Below are 17,595 nucleotides of genomic sequence, written 5' to 3'. Positions count from 1 at the left end.
TAAAATGAGGTCAAAGAAGATGGGATTGACCCTCTGTTAGGGTGCTAACGTGAACTGTAACCTTAATGTAGTTGGCTAATAACCTCGCTAACATAGCAGGCGTGTAGATGTACACATCTAGTTGGATGAAGTAAGCGTCATTCAATGTCAGTGGGCGGAACAGCTAGCTAGTAATGGCAATTTTGGCTAAAATTGGCAAGCTATCCAGTCAGCTCTCCTCCTTTTGCTCCTGCAGAAATGCCGAATATGATCCTCTCTGCTGATGTTTGGATTTCGTTGTGGACTTTGTGCCAGCCATTCAAGTTGCGGTAAGTGTTTCATATCGATTAATAATCAGGTTTAATGTTCAGTTTCTAGGAGCTGTATGAGAACGTTAGCTAAAGAAGCACAACCACCGATTCGCAATGGGAAAGGTATGTGAAAGGTGTTAGCTAGCAAACTAGTCAGAGGAAAGATGATACATAGGTTAAACAAATTTAAGCGAGCCAAACTAGCTAGCTACATTCCCTGTCCTATGTTGAATAAAATGAATTTAGACTCGTTTCAGTAGCCAAATAGACATTAAATGCAAATTACAAACCCAGCATAATTGACCAAGATTAGAACACCGACTGCCTACGAATTATAACTACTTGGGGGAATGACTTAGTTACATTTTCAATACGCCAATTTAACAAACTACTGTACCTTCTTTATGTTGAAATTGTAATGTGTAACTAAATGTGTTTCTGTAGCAAGTGACGATTGCTCAAAACTGAGTTGATATCCAACAAGCCATATTCCGGTGGATTTTAGGGTGCGTTTACACTGACAGCCCAGTTCGGATCTCTTTCTTTTTAACTAACCAGATCAGCTCCGAAAAAGATCTGTGATTTAATCATTCATGATTAAGACCAATTAGCGGAAGAAATATAAATTGGGTAGCTTGTGTAAAAGCAGCCTTATGTTGCATTCACGTCATCTCAAACTCGGGACCTCAAATTTTAACTCAAAAGTTATTTGCATAGACATAGAGCTTCCTATTGGTTGATTCTGGTACCTCCCAAGTGGGAAACTCGGGGCATGACTCTTCTGCCTATGTTAGAAAGTTGGAAATGTAGTAAACTAAGTATTAAATAAATCAAAATATATTTCAGATTCTAAAAAGTAGCCACCCTTTGCCTTGATGACAGCTTTGCACACTCTTGGCATTCTCTCAACCAGCTTCATGAGGTAGTCACCTGGAATGCATTTCAATTAACAGGTGTGCTTTAAAAGTGATTTCCTTAATGCATTTGAGCCAATCAGTTGTTTTGAAAAGGTAGGGGTATCTTCTGTATACCACCCCTATTTGGTAAAAGACCAAGTCCATATTATGGCAAGGACAGCTCAAATAAGCAAAGAGAAATGACAGTCCATCATTACTTTAAGACATGAAGGTCAGTCAATCCGGAACATTTTCAAGAACGTTGAAAGTTTCTTAAAGTGCAGTCGCAAGAACCATCAAGCGCTATGATGAAACTGGCTCTCGTGAGGACCGCCACAGGAAAGGAAGATCCAGAGTTACCTCTGCTGCAGAGGATAACTTCATTAGAGTTACCAGTCTCAGAAATTGCAGCCCAAATAAATGCTTCACAGATTTCAAGTAACAGACACATCTCAACATCAACTGTTCAGAGGAGGCTGTGTGAATCAAGCCTTCATGGTCGATTTGCTGCGAAGAAACCACTACTAAAGGACACCAATAAGAAGAGACATGCTTGGGCCAAGAAAAAACCAACAATGGATATTAGACCACTGGAAATCTGTTCTTTGGTCTGAGGATCCAAATTTGAGATTTTTGGTTCCAACCACCATGTCAATGTGAGATGCAAAGTAGGTGAACGGATGATCTTCGCATGTGTAGTTCTCACTGTTACGCATGGAGGTGTGGGGGTGCTTTGTTGGTGACACTGTCAGTGATTTATTTAGAATTCAAGGCACACTTAACCAGCATGGCTACCACAGCATGCGATAAACAGTCCCACTAAGCCCAAACCAGATGGGATGATCATTTGTTTTTCAACGCGACAATGACCCAACACACCTCCAGGCTGTGAAGGGCTATTTGACCAAGAAGGAGAGTGATGGAGTGCTGCATCAGATGACCTGGCCTCCACAATAACCTGACCTCAACCCAATTGAGATGGTTTGGGATGTGTGGACTGCAGCGTGAAGGAAAAGCTCCTGAGTGGCGCAGCGGTCTATCGCACTGCATCTCAGTGCTTGAAGCGTCACTACAGACACCCTGGTTCGATTCCAGGCTGTATCACAACCTGTATCACAATTGGTAGGCCCATTAGGGCGGCGCACAATTGGCCCAGTGTCGTCTGGGTTTTGCCGGTGTAGGCTGTCATTGTAAATAAGAATTTGTTCTTAACTGACTTGCCTAGTTAAATAAAAATGAATTTAAAGAAAAAAAGCATCCAACAAGTGCTCACCATATGTGGGAACTCCTTCCAGACTGTTAAAAGCATTCCAGGTGAAGCTGGTTGAGAGAATGCCAAGAGTGTGCAAAGCTGTCATCAAGTCAAAGGGTGGCTACTTTGAATATACATTTTTTTAACACTTTTTTTGGTTACTACATGATTCTATATGTGTTATTTCATAGTTTTGATGTCTTCACTATTATTCTAAAATGTAGTGTCCAAACTTTTGACTGGTACTGGAGTTGTGAGAGGAATGTGAGACAATATCCACAGTAAAGTATAATTACATTAACTTTTCAAAGCTATGTTAGTGATTTAAGATTTGTATCACCTTAAGCATGCACACAAGATAAATGCACGCACGAGACGCATGTTTACATGGTTCTGCGCATGCTTCAGGTGATAGAAACATGAACACGCTACTAGCGCGTTGAGAAGTTGTAGTTATACATTCCTGTGGATATATTGTCTCACATTCAAATCAGGGTAACTCGTTGTGGAAAGTATCAGAATCGACCAATTTCCGAGTTGTCTGCAACGCCGCATACCCAATACACGCGCATCACGTAGCAGTAAAAGAGGCGGTAAGAGGAGACACGCGCATCACGTAGCAGTAGCCGGAAGAGGAAGCGCGACACCCTCCTTCCTCATTTTTTTTTCTGATTACATTACAGTCAGTCAATGAACTAAGCAAACCAGACCGAGCTGCTATTGCATTGTCTATGGGAGAACCACCCCGTTAAGCAGACCGGAACGGAGCATTTTATTTCCAATGATAAACGACTTGAGTGAACTATCTTCATTTTTCCACCATCTTTGGCAATAGTACATTTCACTTCTCTCCTCGGATTTTGACAGCAGGATTGATACGTTTTCAGAAAATAGGATTAAAGCCATTTACTAAGTGTTGCCGTTGACTAGGTAAGAACATGTCAATTGTAGACAATTATGGTTGTTTATACGTGACAATATAATTAGATGAGTTTATTGTTATGTTAAATATGTAGTTAGCTGGCTTGTGTATCAATACATTGCTATACAATTCCATGGTAATAAATGTATGCTGAGTCTCCATACAACTTGTTTCCACAACTCTATATGCTCAAAGATAACAATTTCCAGACATTTTTACAAAAACTTATTTATTTGGTTAAAACCGTGCAGATGCAGTTTGGTAACAGAAGGACGATTTATGTTGCATAGTTGTGGTTTAACTTTGCCATCATTGGTTTTTAGGGTTTGGCATACATTTTAATGTGAAATTCTTAGTCTCCGCATTATTCTGTTACTGTATAATTGCCTAAACGAAAAATGGCCACTTTGAAACATCACTAAAACGAATTACTGTAGCTATGTGTTTTGATCAAGTTGGGAGATGTATTTAAATCAGTCCATCTTTCAGTATTATTTGCCTTCAAAATGATATGGACGGGCTAGATTGTTCCATGGAATTCCTTGTAGCCCTAGTGGCTAGCGACACGTGCTGGTTAGCTGTGGCTACTGTAAACATATGCTTTATACAGCCTAGGCAACAAAGTAGCTCCCCACTTTCTAGTGCTATTTTCGATGTCATCATTTTTGGGGGATTGTTCCCACCTGTCAAGTCGCGAGTCATAGAGTCTTAAATGTCACTATAAGGAAAGGTCCGGTTCGGTGGGTCCAACTGAAGATGTGAAATATATTCGCTTCGTTTCTCCCACGTGGGGTTCTTGTGAAGTTGTTAGAACAACAGGGGTCCCCCTCCTGTCCACACTGACGCGCAAGCACAAAGGGATTTAAGAAATCACTTGTTTTATGAAGAAATATCATTTTATTCTTCATTTTGGGGGTTAATTGTGAAAATGACAAATTGAATACATTGTTAATATTTCTGATTGTGTTACTAAATAACATTAGGTTAACAATTATCATGTGTTATATATATATATATTCTATACTCTCCATAATATACATACTGGCAATTACAAATGCAAATGTGTTGTGAGTCAACCTAACTGGTAAATAAATGATGATCATATATTTAACCTCTGTCACAAACAACCTGCTGTTTTAGTCTGTTGGTTGTCAGAGCACTTTTCCCTGTCATGACTGTTCTGAAGCCACAGGCCAAAGGAAGGTTGTTTGTGGGGGCCAGGCAGGTAACGACAACCATTGCCATCTGTTTAATCTCCAATTAAAGCGATGCACTTTCACCCCACCTGTCGATCTAATTTTGCCCACTATAGTTCCCCTCCAGCTCCCCTCCTCCCCAAACCCACCTATGCTTATTGTGATGAATTATGCTCATTTAAGATCTTTGTTGTTCTCTTACCACAGGGCCTGAGCCATTGCACCAGCCTTTTTTTTTTTTTGTCTTCAAGACGTCTATTTTCTGCATACCCAGAATGACACAGATTGGATTAAACACAAAGGCCTGATCCGAAGGGGTGTGTCACGAGCAGGTAAAACCGAGAGCCCGGGGGCGAAGAAGAAAGACAGGGAATGATGACTTACAACAACAGAGAACTGGTGGTGTACTATATTACCTATAAACTATCACAGAGGGACTACCCCTTCAACCACATGGAGCTCACGGAAGCCCAGAATCGGACTGAGGTGGGACAGGTGGAAGGGGGTGCGGCAGTCCTAACATACGTCAACGGGACGAGTCCCGGGACTCCACCACCACGGCAGTCGCCCCCCTCCTCCCCTCGGCGGACAGCGGGCCTGGACGCAGTGAAAGAGGCATTGCGGGACTCTGCCAACGAGTTTGAGCTGCGTTATGCCAGAGCGTTCAGTGACCTGTCCTCCCAGCTACACATCACGCCGTCCACAGCCTACCAGAGCTTTGAGAACGTGATGGACGAGGTGTTCCGGGACGGTGTCAACTGGGGACGGGTGGTGGGCCTGTTTTCCTTCGGAGGGGCCCTCTGTGTAGAATGTGTGGACAAGGAGATGAACCCCTTGGTGGGAAGGATCACAGACTGGATGACCGTCTACCTGGACAACCACATCCAGCCCTGGATCCAGAGCCAAGGAGGATGGGTGAGTCACGACTGAAAGATGTGTGCATGGGGGTAGGGAAGGGTCATGGGTCATTTAGCTCAATGTGGGTTGTTGTATGAAGCATCAGTTCTAGAGGTCGTTGGTACCTGGATAGTTTTAGACTGTTTAACTGTTGATTCTGCACATTAGCACCTGTTGTATAATCTGTATGTCGCGTCAGTTTGACTGAGCTGTGGACTGTATTTCACGCCTGACCTCTGGTCTCAGAGGCTGATTTGTCAGCTCTTGGACCTGAGACTGTTCCGTTTTAAGTGACTGATCTCTCTTGAGACGGGGTGCGGTTGGCCCCAGATCATCCAAGGAGAAAGAACAGGCGATAAGACAGCGTGAGATGTTTGCCTCTGGTCAGCTGGGCATTGATCAGCCTCATTGAGTTTTCAGCTGAATCGAAGTGAGCTCTGTTGGCTGGGATCGAAGTCTTCATGGGGGAATGAAGTATAGGCTTGAGCTTTATAGATCAACCTTTGTTTTCTCCTGGTTGCTTTCCACGTCTTCCTTTGTTCTGAGCCAGCAGCCTTCAGATGAAAGCAGTGTTCTCTCGGGTCAGCTGAGAGAGGGGTTGTCCTGTTCCTGGTAGGTGGGTGTGTTATGGGATGTGAGAAGGACACTGTTAAGGTCAGCTCTTCCTTTGTGTGGGCTGACACATGATGGGGTGTGGATTGGAATGGGGAGGGGATGTTGAAGCAGTCTCGAAAGGGATGGGTCCTATGGAAACTGGCATCTGATTGGGTACGTTGTGTGTGTGTGTGGAGGGGCCATCTGATTGGGTTGTCTTTCTGCTGTTGCAGAGCTGAAATGGATTTTTAATTTGAAGAGTTGAAACAGTCAGATGACTTGGTTACTGACAGCTCATATGCCACCACCACACCCAGAAACACCAGACTCAACCCCTTGAACCACTAGAACAGTAACTCATCACGTACAGGATCTCTGTTTACACAGTCTGTTGTCTGTGTTATTTCTGAACAATATTCTGATGAAACACATGCCCAACCACCTGAGCACCTTAGCGAATTTGAACGTTGTTGATGTCATCGAATGTTGCTCTGAGTGGAAGTCGTGAATGGTCTAAATATTGAATGGAATTGTGTGTTCAGTCAAGCAGATTCAGTCAAGTAGTTTGGTTTCTGTTCTCCTTGTGGTATTGGAATAGGGCCTCCAGACAAATGTTGTGTCCTCCCTGTGTGTGCTTTGTTAACCTGATATGGATAGGGGGCAGTATTTTCACGGCCGGATAAAAAACGTACCCGATTTTATTCTGTTTATTACTCCTGCCCAGAAACTAGAATATGCATATAATTGTTTGATTTGGATAGAAAACACCCTAAAGTTTCTAAAACTGTTTGAAAAAAACCTGAGAAGATTCCAAACAGGAAGTGCCCTCTCTGACCATTTCTTGGCCTTCTTTAGCCTCTTTATTGAAAACAGAGGATCTCTGCTGTAACATGACACTTTCTAAGGCTCCCATAGGCTCTCAGAAGGCGCCAGAACGTTGAATGATGACTTTGCAGTCCATGCTGAAAAACAGTAGCGCATTTGGATAGTGGTCGATCTGAGAACAATGAGACGGGTGCGCGCGTGCACGTGAAGAGTCCATTTTACATTTTCAGTCTTTGAACGAAAACAACGACTCCCAGTCGAAATATTATCGCTATTTTACGAGAAAAATCGCATAAAAATTGATTTTAAACAGCGTTTGACATGCTTCGAAGTACGGTAATGGAATATTTTGAATTTTTTTGTCACGATACGCGCCGGCGCGTCACCCTTCGTTACCCTTCGGATAGTGTCTTGAACGCACGAACAAAACGCCACTATTTGGATATAACTATGGATTATTTGGAACCAAACCAACATTTGTTGTTGAAGTAGAAGTCCTGGGAGTGCATTCTGACGAAGAACAGCAAAGGTAATCCAATTTTTCTTATAGTAAATCTGAGTTTGGTGAGTACCAAACTTGGTTGGTGTCAAAATAGCTAGCCTGTGATGGCCGGGCTATCTACTCAGAATATTGCAAAATGTGCTTTCACCGAAAATCTATTTTAAAATCTGACACCGCGATTGCATAAAGGAGTTCTGTATCTATAATTCTTAAAATAATTTATGTTTTTTGTGAACGTTTATCGTGAGTAATTTAGTAAATTCACCGGAAGTGTTCGGTGGGAATGCTAGTTCTGAACGTCACATGCTAATGTAAAAAGCTGGTTTTTGATATAAATATGAACTTGATTGAACAAAACATGCATGTATTGTATAACATAATGTCCTAGGAGTGTCATCTGATGAACATCATCAAAGGTTAGTGCTGCATTTAGCTGTGGTTTTGTTTTTTGTGACATTATATGCTAGCTTGAAAAATGGGTGTCTGATTATTTCTGGCTGGGTACTCTCCTGACATAATCTAATGTTTTGCTTTCGTTGTAAAGCCTTTTTGAAATCGGACAGTGTGGTTAGATAAAGGAGAGTCTTGTCTTTAAAATGGTGCAAAATAGTCATATGTTTGAAAAATTGAAGTTTTCGGATTTTTCGAGGAGTTTGTATTTCGCACCACGCCCTATCATTGGATATTGGAGCGGTGTTCTGCTAGCGGAACGTCTAGATGTAGATGCATATTCTAGTTTCTGGGCAGGAGTAATAAACAGATTAAATCGGGTACGTTTTTTTATCCGGCTGTGAAAATACTGCTCCCTATCCATAACAACAGGTTAAGTAAAAAATACTTTAAAGTACTTACGTAGTTTTTTGGGGTATCTGTACTTTACTATTTATATTTTTGACAACTTTTACATTTACTTCACTACATTCCTAAAGAAAATAATGTACTTTTTACTCCATACATTTTCCCTGACACCCAAAAGTACTCATTAAATTTTGAATGCTTGGCAGGACAGGAAAATGGTCAAATTTACACACTTATCAAGAGAACATCCCTGGTCATCCCTACAGCCTCTGATCTGGTGGACTCACTAAACACAAATGCTTTGTTTGTAAATTATGTTTGAGTGTGCCCCTGGATATCTGTAAATGGAAAAAAAAAAAATATAATAATTGTGCCATCTGGGTTGCCTAATATAAGGAATATGAAATGATTTATACTTGTACTTTTGATACTTAAGTATATTTAAAACCAAATGCTTTTAGACTTTTACTCAAGTAGTATTTTACTGGGTGACTTTCACTTATACCTGAGTCCTGTTCTATTAAGCTATCTATTAGCTTAATAGAACAGGACTCGGGTAACAGATAGCTTAATAGAACAGGACTCAGGTAACAGATAGCTTAATAGAACAGTCCTGTTCTATTAAGCTATGTTACCTGGGTCCTGTTCTATTAACTCTTTATGGATCAAATCCCGTTAACGGGATCGATTTGACAACATCCGGTGAAATGGCAGAGCGCCAAATTCAAATTAAATTATTAGAAATATTTAACTTTCTTACATTCACAAGTGCAATACACCAAATGAAAGCTTAACTTCTTGTTAATCTAGCCACTGTGACAGATTTAAAAAAAGGCTTTACGGCGATAGCAAACCATGCGATTATCTGAGGACAGCACCCCATCACACAAACGCATGACAATCATATTTCAACCCGCCAGCCGCGACACAAAACTCAGAAATAATGATATAATTCATGCCTTACCTTTGAAGAGCTTCTTCTGTTGGCACTCCAATATGTCCCATAAACATCACAAATGGTCCTTTTTGTTCGATTAATTCCGTCGTTATATCTCCAAAATGTCCATTTATTTGGCTCGTTTGATTCAGAAAAACACCGGTTCCAACTCGCCCAGCATGACCACAAAATATCTAAGTTACCTGTAAACGCTGTCCAAACATCTTTCCTAATCCAACTTTAGGTATTTTAAAACGTAAATAATCGATCAAATTTAAGACGGGATCAACTGTGTTCAATACCGGATAAAAACAATGTGAAGCGCGTGACCTGGGGCGCGCACAAAACAGTATAGTCCACTCGGCTGTACCCTCGTTCTGAATAGCCGTACTTCTTCATTTCTCTAAAGAAAAACATCAACCAATCTCTAAAGACTGTTGACATCTAGTGGAAGCAATAGGAATTGCAACCAAGTGCCACAGAAATCTAGGTTACCATAGAAACCTAATTGAAAACAGTCACCTCAACAACAACAAAAATTCCTGGATGGTTTGCCCTCCGGGTTTCGCCTGCCAAATTAGTTGTGTTATACTCAGACATAATTTTAACAGTTTTAGAAACTTTAGAGTTTTCTATCCAAATCTACCAATTATATGCATATCCTAGCTTCTGGGCCTGAGCAGCATGCAGTTTACTTTGGGCCTTTCTTTCATCCGGATGTGAAAATACTGCCCCCTATCCCAGAGAGGTTTTAAACGATCTGTTACCTGAGTCATTTTCTATTAAGCGATCTTAACTTTTACTCAGGTATGACTTTTGGGTACTTTTTCCACGACCGGTGAGGACCTGGGATATCCCCACACCACAGGGGAATCTATTAAAATGTACCCTATATTTTCCAGAAAGAAATGCCCTCTTGTTTACCCATTTCGCTCATGTTTCATTACAAACCTAACCTACACACTTCTTTCTCTGTCCTTTTTTTTTTCTCCCTGAAACACGTAGGCTCTTTCTCTAAAACACACAGATCCGTTGGCAGCTGTAAGATCTATAGAGTAGGTGTGTCCTATTACCTGATTGTATTGTGGTGTTAGAAAGAGAACTAGCCAGCTGCTTAGGGGAGGCCACACCCTGTTACAGCACAGGATGACTTACTGCTGTCCTACCTAACAAACATGTTCATTCACTTCTCCCTGACCGCTCTTCATCACATTGCTGCTTCATTACATTCAGTCTTGATTTGTGTTAGAGAAATGAACTGAGAAGAACGACTGAAAGGTTGATAGTTAATTGAGGGAACAGCAGATTAAGTTATGAAGACTGAGTGACAGGTGGAGTCCCCTTTGAGTCAACGGTTGGTTCTCTATCTGACCTCAGTGGTAAAGGAGGTTAAAGTGAATGGCGGGAACAGTACATTTAAGGAATGATGGGTGGAATCTCCCTTGAACCGTTCTCTCTGACCTCAGTGGTGAAGGAGGTTGGAAAGTGAAACGGAGTGCCAAAGAACATCATTTCGAAACAAATTGTGTGAGAATTTAGTCTACTGATGCACTGTAACAGTATGGTGGAGGGAGAGAATGTAGTCTACTGTAACAGTATGGTGGAGGGAGAGAATGTAGTCTACTGTAACAGTATGGTGGAGGGAGAGAATGTAGTCTACTGTAACAGTATGGTGGAGAGAATGCCTGAGGGGGTTTGGGTTAGTACTAATTATGGGTGAATAATATCTGGACATGCGGTTCTGACAGAATAACGGATAACTCATTTGGAACGTCAGTGGGAGAGGGCAGCTCTTGAGGATGATGGTTGGACCTGGGAGGGTGGGAGGACGCTAGTAGAGAAGAAATTCATGCTTATCTCCTTTGTGTCTGTGAGAGTGCCACACCTCAACTGTAGGCTACATCCCCTCCAAGCCGCTGCGTAACACATGTTATAAACTGGGTGGTTCGAGCCCTGAATGCTGATTGGCTGACAGTCGTGGTATATCACACATGTAGGAAAAAAATCAAATAAATCTGCTCTAATTATGTTGGTAACCAGTTTATAGTGTCCAGGCACTCCGCGTTGCGTCGTGCTTAAGAACAGACTTTAGCCGTGGTTTATTGGCCATAAACCCCCCCCCGCCGGGCCTTATTGCTTAAACCTCACACAGGCTATATTTGTCTCTTATACCACATGAATGTATTCATGTCCTATACTCTGTGACTGGACAACTTGAGCTCTTGCTATTTTGTCTTTTTTGTGGACATTTCATAGGCAGCACATATTTGTTCTAGACGGTCGAGCCCTTTCAATGAATACATAAACACTGCACATCGGATACACTGCCTGATCCACACGTCACGCCTATTCCCTGCCGTTGTATGTCAGACTGCACCTAAAGGAAAGGACAAGGAGACGTACCCCTGGGACCCATCAACCCTCCCTCCTCCTCTCTCGTCCTCCCTCCCCCAACCACCACACACTAGCAGTCGTGTTGCAGACCAGACAAGCAACAACACGCCAGCATCACCGTGGTGTGTGTGTGTGTGTGTGTGCACTCACCGTCACGTGTCCACTCGTTTGTTTACCCATCCATCCATGTTTCCTAATTTTCTTCAATCCATTTGACATGATCACCAATCACGACTGACTGTGTCCTCCCCCTGATAGATGTCTCAGATCCCTCCCATCTCCCTGAATGTCTTGCCTATACCTGGTCACCATGGGGATTTTGTTAACATTTTCAAGTGTACGTTTCAAATGAGTAGTGTTGGTATGTTTCTGAAATGAAAATGCTAAATGTGTTTTTGAAGTAGTCTGTTTTTATAGTTGTGTCGTACAGTGCTTTTGATACAATGGATCGAACAGTGTCCTAGACCTGTTCACGTGACCACCTTAAACAAAGGACCTCTGGGTGTGCGCACGTACAGACAAGTGTATGTGTAACCCCCCCCCTATCTGCTGTGCCCAGCCGTCCTCACAGGTAACATGCTGGTATGTAAACGTGCAGTAATAGACATTCTGATGGGTAGAGGACCATGTGAACAGTAATAGACATTCTGATGGGTAGAGGACCATGTGAACAGTAATAGACATTCTGATGGGTAGAGGACCATGTGAACAGTAATAGACATTCTGATGGGTAGAGGACCATGTGAACAGTAATAGACATTCTGATGGGTAGAGGACCATGTGAACAGTAATAGACATTCTGATGGGTAGAGGACCATGTGAACAGTAATAGACATTCTGATGGGTAGAGGACCATGTGAACAGTAGTAGACATTCTGATGGGTAGAGGACCATGTGAACAGTAATAGACATTCTGATGGGTAGAGGACCATGTGAACAGTAATAGACATTCTGATGGGTAGAGGACCATGTGAACAGTAATAGACATTCTGATGGGTAGAGGACCATGTGAACAGTAATAGACATTCTGATGGGTAGAGGACCATGTGAACAGTAATAGACATTCTGATGGGTAGAGGACCATGTGAACAGTAATAGACATTCTGATGGGTAGAGGACCATGTGAACAGTAATAGACATTCTGATGGGTAGAGGACCATGTGAACAGTAGTAGACATTCTGATGGGTAGAGGACCATGTGAACAGTAGTAGACATTCTGATGGGTAGAGGACCATGTGAACAGTAATAGACATTCTGATGGGTAGAGGACCATGTGAACAGTAATAGACATTCTGATGGGTAGAGGACCATGTGAACAGTAATAGACATTCTGATGGGTAGAGGACCATGTGAACAGTAGTAGACATTCTGATGGGTAGAGGACCATGTGAACAGTAGTAGACATTCTGATGGGTAGAGGACCATGTGAACAGTAATAGACATTCTGATGGGTAGAGGACCATGTGAACAGTAATAGACATTCTGATGGGTAGAGGACCATGTGAACAGTAATAGACATTCTGATGGGTAGAGGACCATGTGAACAGTAATAGACATTCTGATGGGTAGAGGACCATGTGAACAGTAATAGACATTCTGATGGGTAGAGGACCATGTGAACAGTAGTAGACATTCTGATGGGTAGAGGACCATGTGAACAGTAATAGACATTCTGATGGGTAGAGGACCATGTGAACAGTAATAGACATTCTGATGGGTAGAGGACCATGTGAACAGTAATAGACATTCTGATGGGTAGAGGACCATGTGAACAGTAATAGACATTCTGATGGGTAGAGGACCATGTGAACAGTAATAGACATTCTGATGGGTAGAGGACCATGTGAACAGTAATAGACATTCTGATGGGTAGAGGACCATGTGAACAGTAGTAGACATTCTGATGGGTAGAGGACCATGTGAACAGTAATAGACATTCTGATGGGTAGAGGACCATGTGAACAGTAATAGACATTCTGATGGGTAGAGGACCATGTGAACAGTAGTAGACATTCTGATGGGTAGAGGACCATGTGAACAGTAATAGACATTCTGATGGGTAGAGGACCATGTGAACAGTAATAGACATTCTGATGGGTAGAGGACCATGTGAACAGTAATAGACATTCTGATGGGTAGAGGACCATGTGAACAGTAATAGACATTCTGATGGGTAGAGGACCATGTGAACAGTAACAGACATTCTGATGGGTAGAGGACCATGTGAACAGTAGTAGACATTCTGATGGGTAGAGGACCATGTGAACAGTAATAGACATTCTGATGGGTAGAGGACCATGTGAACAGTAATAGACATTCTGATGGGTAGAGGACCATGTGAACAGTAACAGACATTCTGATGGGTAGAGGACCATGTGAACAGTAGTAGACATTCTGATGGGTAGAGGACCATGTGAACAGTAATAGACATTCTGATGGGTAGAGGACCATGTGAACAGTAACAGACATTCTGATGGGTAGATCTTAACTTGGGTTGGCCATTGCCTGTCTGTTTTTCTAACCTCTACAATGACACAGAATCCTCACAACTCTGTTTTGGATTTTCAATGGTAACCACTTGGGTTGAAATATTCAGAGGTGGAAACTTTCCACGGGAATATATGGGAATTAAGATTAATACCATTTTTAAATGTAGTTTTTATTTTTTTTAAATTACATTGGATATATTTACCTTATAAGTAGACATAATTGCAAATTATTAAATCCTTCCAATAGAAATGTAAAAAAAAATTGTTACGAATTTAACTTTAATTAAATGAGTTGACTTCACATGGGATGATTTCACTGAACAACAAAAGAAAGGGAATATTGAATGATCCCCAATGATCCATCGCATCTCCCAAAAACATTTTCAACATCTGTAAAATGATAGTCTAGAAACTAAAGCTTTGGTTGTCTTCCTCTCAGGCTTCCATGTCTTCTCCCTGGACCTCCTCAATGTCCACCTCTTGAACATCAGACTCTGAGGCCTCCTCTTCACTGTCACTTTCCAACCTTGTTGAGGATGGCTCATTGTCAGGCTCAAAAAGCCGCAAACTTGCCCGGATGGCCACCAATCTTTAAACCCTTGTATTGGTCAGCCTGTTCCATGCTTTGGTGTGTGTTCCCAAACAAGGACCAGTTGCGCTCCGAGGCGGCTGATATTGGTGCAATTTGGAGGATGATGTAGGCAATGGGGGAAAGAGCCTCAGATCCACAAAGTCCCTTCCAAGTCCCTTCCAGACTGTTAAACATGATGACAACGCCACCCCAACGGGTGTTGCTGGGCAGCTTCAATGTGGTGCTCTTATTCTTCTCACTTTGCTTGGTGAGATAGATTGCTGCTATAACTTGATGACCCTTCACATACCTAACCATTTCCTTGGCTCTCTTGTAGAGTGTATCCATTGTTTTCAGTGCCATGGTGTCCTTGAGGAGCAGATTCCATGCATGAGCAGCACAGCCAATGGGTGTGATGTGAGGGTAGGACTCCTCCACTTTAGACCAAGCAGCCTTCATGTTTGCAGCATTGTCTGTTTCCAGTGCAAATACCTTCTGTGCTCCAAGGTCATTGACTGCCTTCAGCTCATCTGCAATGTAGAGACCGGTGTGTCTGTTGTCCCTTGTGTCTGTGCTCTTGTAGAATACTGGTTGAGGGGTGGAGATGATGTAGTTCATTATTCCTTGCCCACAAACATTCGACCACCCATCAGAGATGATTGCAATACAGTCTGCTTTCTCTATGATTTGCTTGATCTTCACTTGCACTCTGTTGAACTCTGTATGAAGGAAATGAGTAGATAAAGCATGTCTGGTTGGAGGGGTGTATGCTGGGTGAAGAACATTCAGAAATCTCTTCCAATACACATTGCCTGTGAGCATCAGAGGTGAACCAGTTGCATACACAGCTCGAGCAAGACATTCATCAGCATTTCTCTATGTTCCTCCGTTGAGTCAAAACACTTCTGATTCCAGGAGGACCATGAGCTGTTGCTATCGATAAGGTGTCTGGTTCATCATTTTCACCTCAAATAGAAGTAGAGGGACTTTTGTCAGAGGTTGCTTGTTGTGAGCGCTGAGGGAACTTTATGCACTTGGCCAGATGGTTCTGCATCTTTGTTGCATTATTCACATATGATTTGGCACAGTATTTGCACATGTACACAGCTTTTCCTTCTACATTAGCTGCAGTGAAATGTCTCCACACATCAGATAGTGCCTGTGGCAATTTCCTTTAAAGATTAGGAAAAATTATAAAAACAACAAATACAATTCCATATACAGATAAATAGTTAAGCAGTTAGATTAAACGACTCCTTTGTAAGATACATGTTTAATTTAAAAACATTTATGGAAACAGGTGAATTAACACTCCTCAGTTAGCAGGCTCAAGCAAGCTAAAGCCCACATCGTAGTAAAAACTAACTAGCAGAAATTGTTAACAAGTTAGAAATTATTTAAACACACTTTGCTGTAGGCAACTATTTACTAGTTAACAAAATATAATGTATGTCAGATAAAACATATTCACCCACCCAGTATTGTAATCAAAACTTACCAGAAAGCATGTAGTCCTTCTTTTTTAATGAATTTAAGCAAAATTTCCCCAAATTCCAGGGCTTAACTTCCCATGGAAAATTTCCGGGAAAATTGCGGAAATTTACCGGAAAGTTTTCCACTTTTTGGTGAGGCTGGGTAAAAGGCTGTTCTAAATTGCCAGTCCCACACTGTGCTGAAGTTGTCCACCCGGAGGGTAACCTTTTCTAGAAGAAGGTGTAGCCTTCTCCCTCCACTTTCAGGGAACCTTCATCCAGGAACCTGGTTTCACTCAGGGCAGAAATGTCAATGCTGTAGAGCCTTAGTTCTGCAGCAATCAAAGCTGTTCTCCAATGGGGTCTATCACTATTATCATCATTGTCCAAAATAATTCTGATGTTCCATGTCGTCAGTTTTCTTTAGCATTTTTTGACCGCTGAGTGGAGCTCCCGATAGGTGCGGTAGCCTATCCAGGATGGAGTGAGTGGGGCACCTTCTCATAGGCCTCTCCCCAGCTGGGGTGAGCAGTGTGGCTCCTAAATAGGGCTGCTCAGTCACACAGGGGTCTACCGAGAGCAGCTGCCACTCAAGTCCCAACTGCTGGCGGCCATAATAGTCCTGTGCCGCTGGCGTGCACGGGTCTGATTTTTAAGGGCTCCCGGTGCATTCACTCCTGCACCCGTCACCAGATACCCCAACGCCGCCAGACTTTAGTCCGGTTTCCGGTTGATGGCTTCACCAAGGTCAGAAGTGGATAGTGGATACCAACAGCACTGCTTCACTGTAGGAAGGGGAAACCCAAGACAACCACTATCTTCCACAGGAGGCTGCTGGATCCAGTCTGTCAGCGTCCGCCAACCGCTCACCGCCAGCACTGCTTTTGTCTCAGGGGTGTGCTCACATAGCCTTTGTCATACCAGACTAACCCACAAGGCAGCGGGACAGTGGTTGATGGCTGCCAGGATGTGTCCACACAGAGTGGGGCCCACTGCTGCTCCGAGATCCCCTGCCGGTTAGCCTGGAGTTTCAAGACAATCAGTTAACGTGTACCGCCCTGAGTGGAGACTTGTGCATGAAGCTGCTCCCCAATTCATAACCAGGGCTAGCCGGCGGCAGCGAGCTTACCCACAGGTGCACACGGACACTTTCAAGTTTGTTTTGTCTTTATCAATAAAGCGTTTCCTTATAAATGTGTTCAGTCTTGCACACACTGCATTGTCTGTGTGGGGGTTGTTTGTGGTTGATGGCGTGTCAGTGACTGAGTGAAAATGGCAGTAAACAGATGGTGTGATTCTGTCTCCCACAGCCTTGTCACAAAACCGTCAGTCTGGGACAGGAGGTTTGATGCTGAGGAGAGAGAGAGAGATTGGGCCATTCCATTGCTCCAGGGTTGCAGGGGGGGGGGCTCAACTCACCTTCAAGGAAGTTTGGGACGTTCCACTCCTCCGGGGTTGCAGGGGGATCCAGCCACCATCACGTGTACACTACAGACTGGATGAGATGGGAGAAAAAAACAGTCTATGCACATCTGTGTGTGTGTGTATATGTGTAATGG

At 42.7% G+C, this 17,595-nt stretch overlaps 1 protein-coding gene across 2 annotated transcripts in view; it reads left to right on the top strand.

Annotated features, from left to right (window-relative positions):
• The first annotated feature begins 21 nt into the window (after positions 1 to 21).
• Positions 22 to 17,595, top strand: part of bclx (Apoptosis regulator Bcl-X) — a 35,952-nt gene continuing 18,378 nt past the window's right edge. The window contains exons 1-2 of one of the 2 annotated variants that reach the window (XM_045692195.1): positions 22 to 308; positions 4,764 to 5,471. In XM_045692195.1, the coding sequence (XP_045548151.1) occupies positions 4,929 to 5,471 (543 nt within the window). In that variant the 5' untranslated portion in view covers positions 22 to 308; positions 4,764 to 4,928. 2 annotated transcript variants of the gene reach the window in all.

Source organism: Salmo salar, chromosome ssa13 (genome assembly GCF_905237065.1).
Source record: "Salmo salar chromosome ssa13, Ssal_v3.1, whole genome shotgun sequence".
Lineage (NCBI taxonomy): Eukaryota > Metazoa > Chordata > Actinopteri > Salmoniformes > Salmonidae > Salmo > Salmo salar.
Note: the sequence above shows the minus strand (reverse complement) of the source record. Positions and strands in the feature narration are given on the sequence as shown.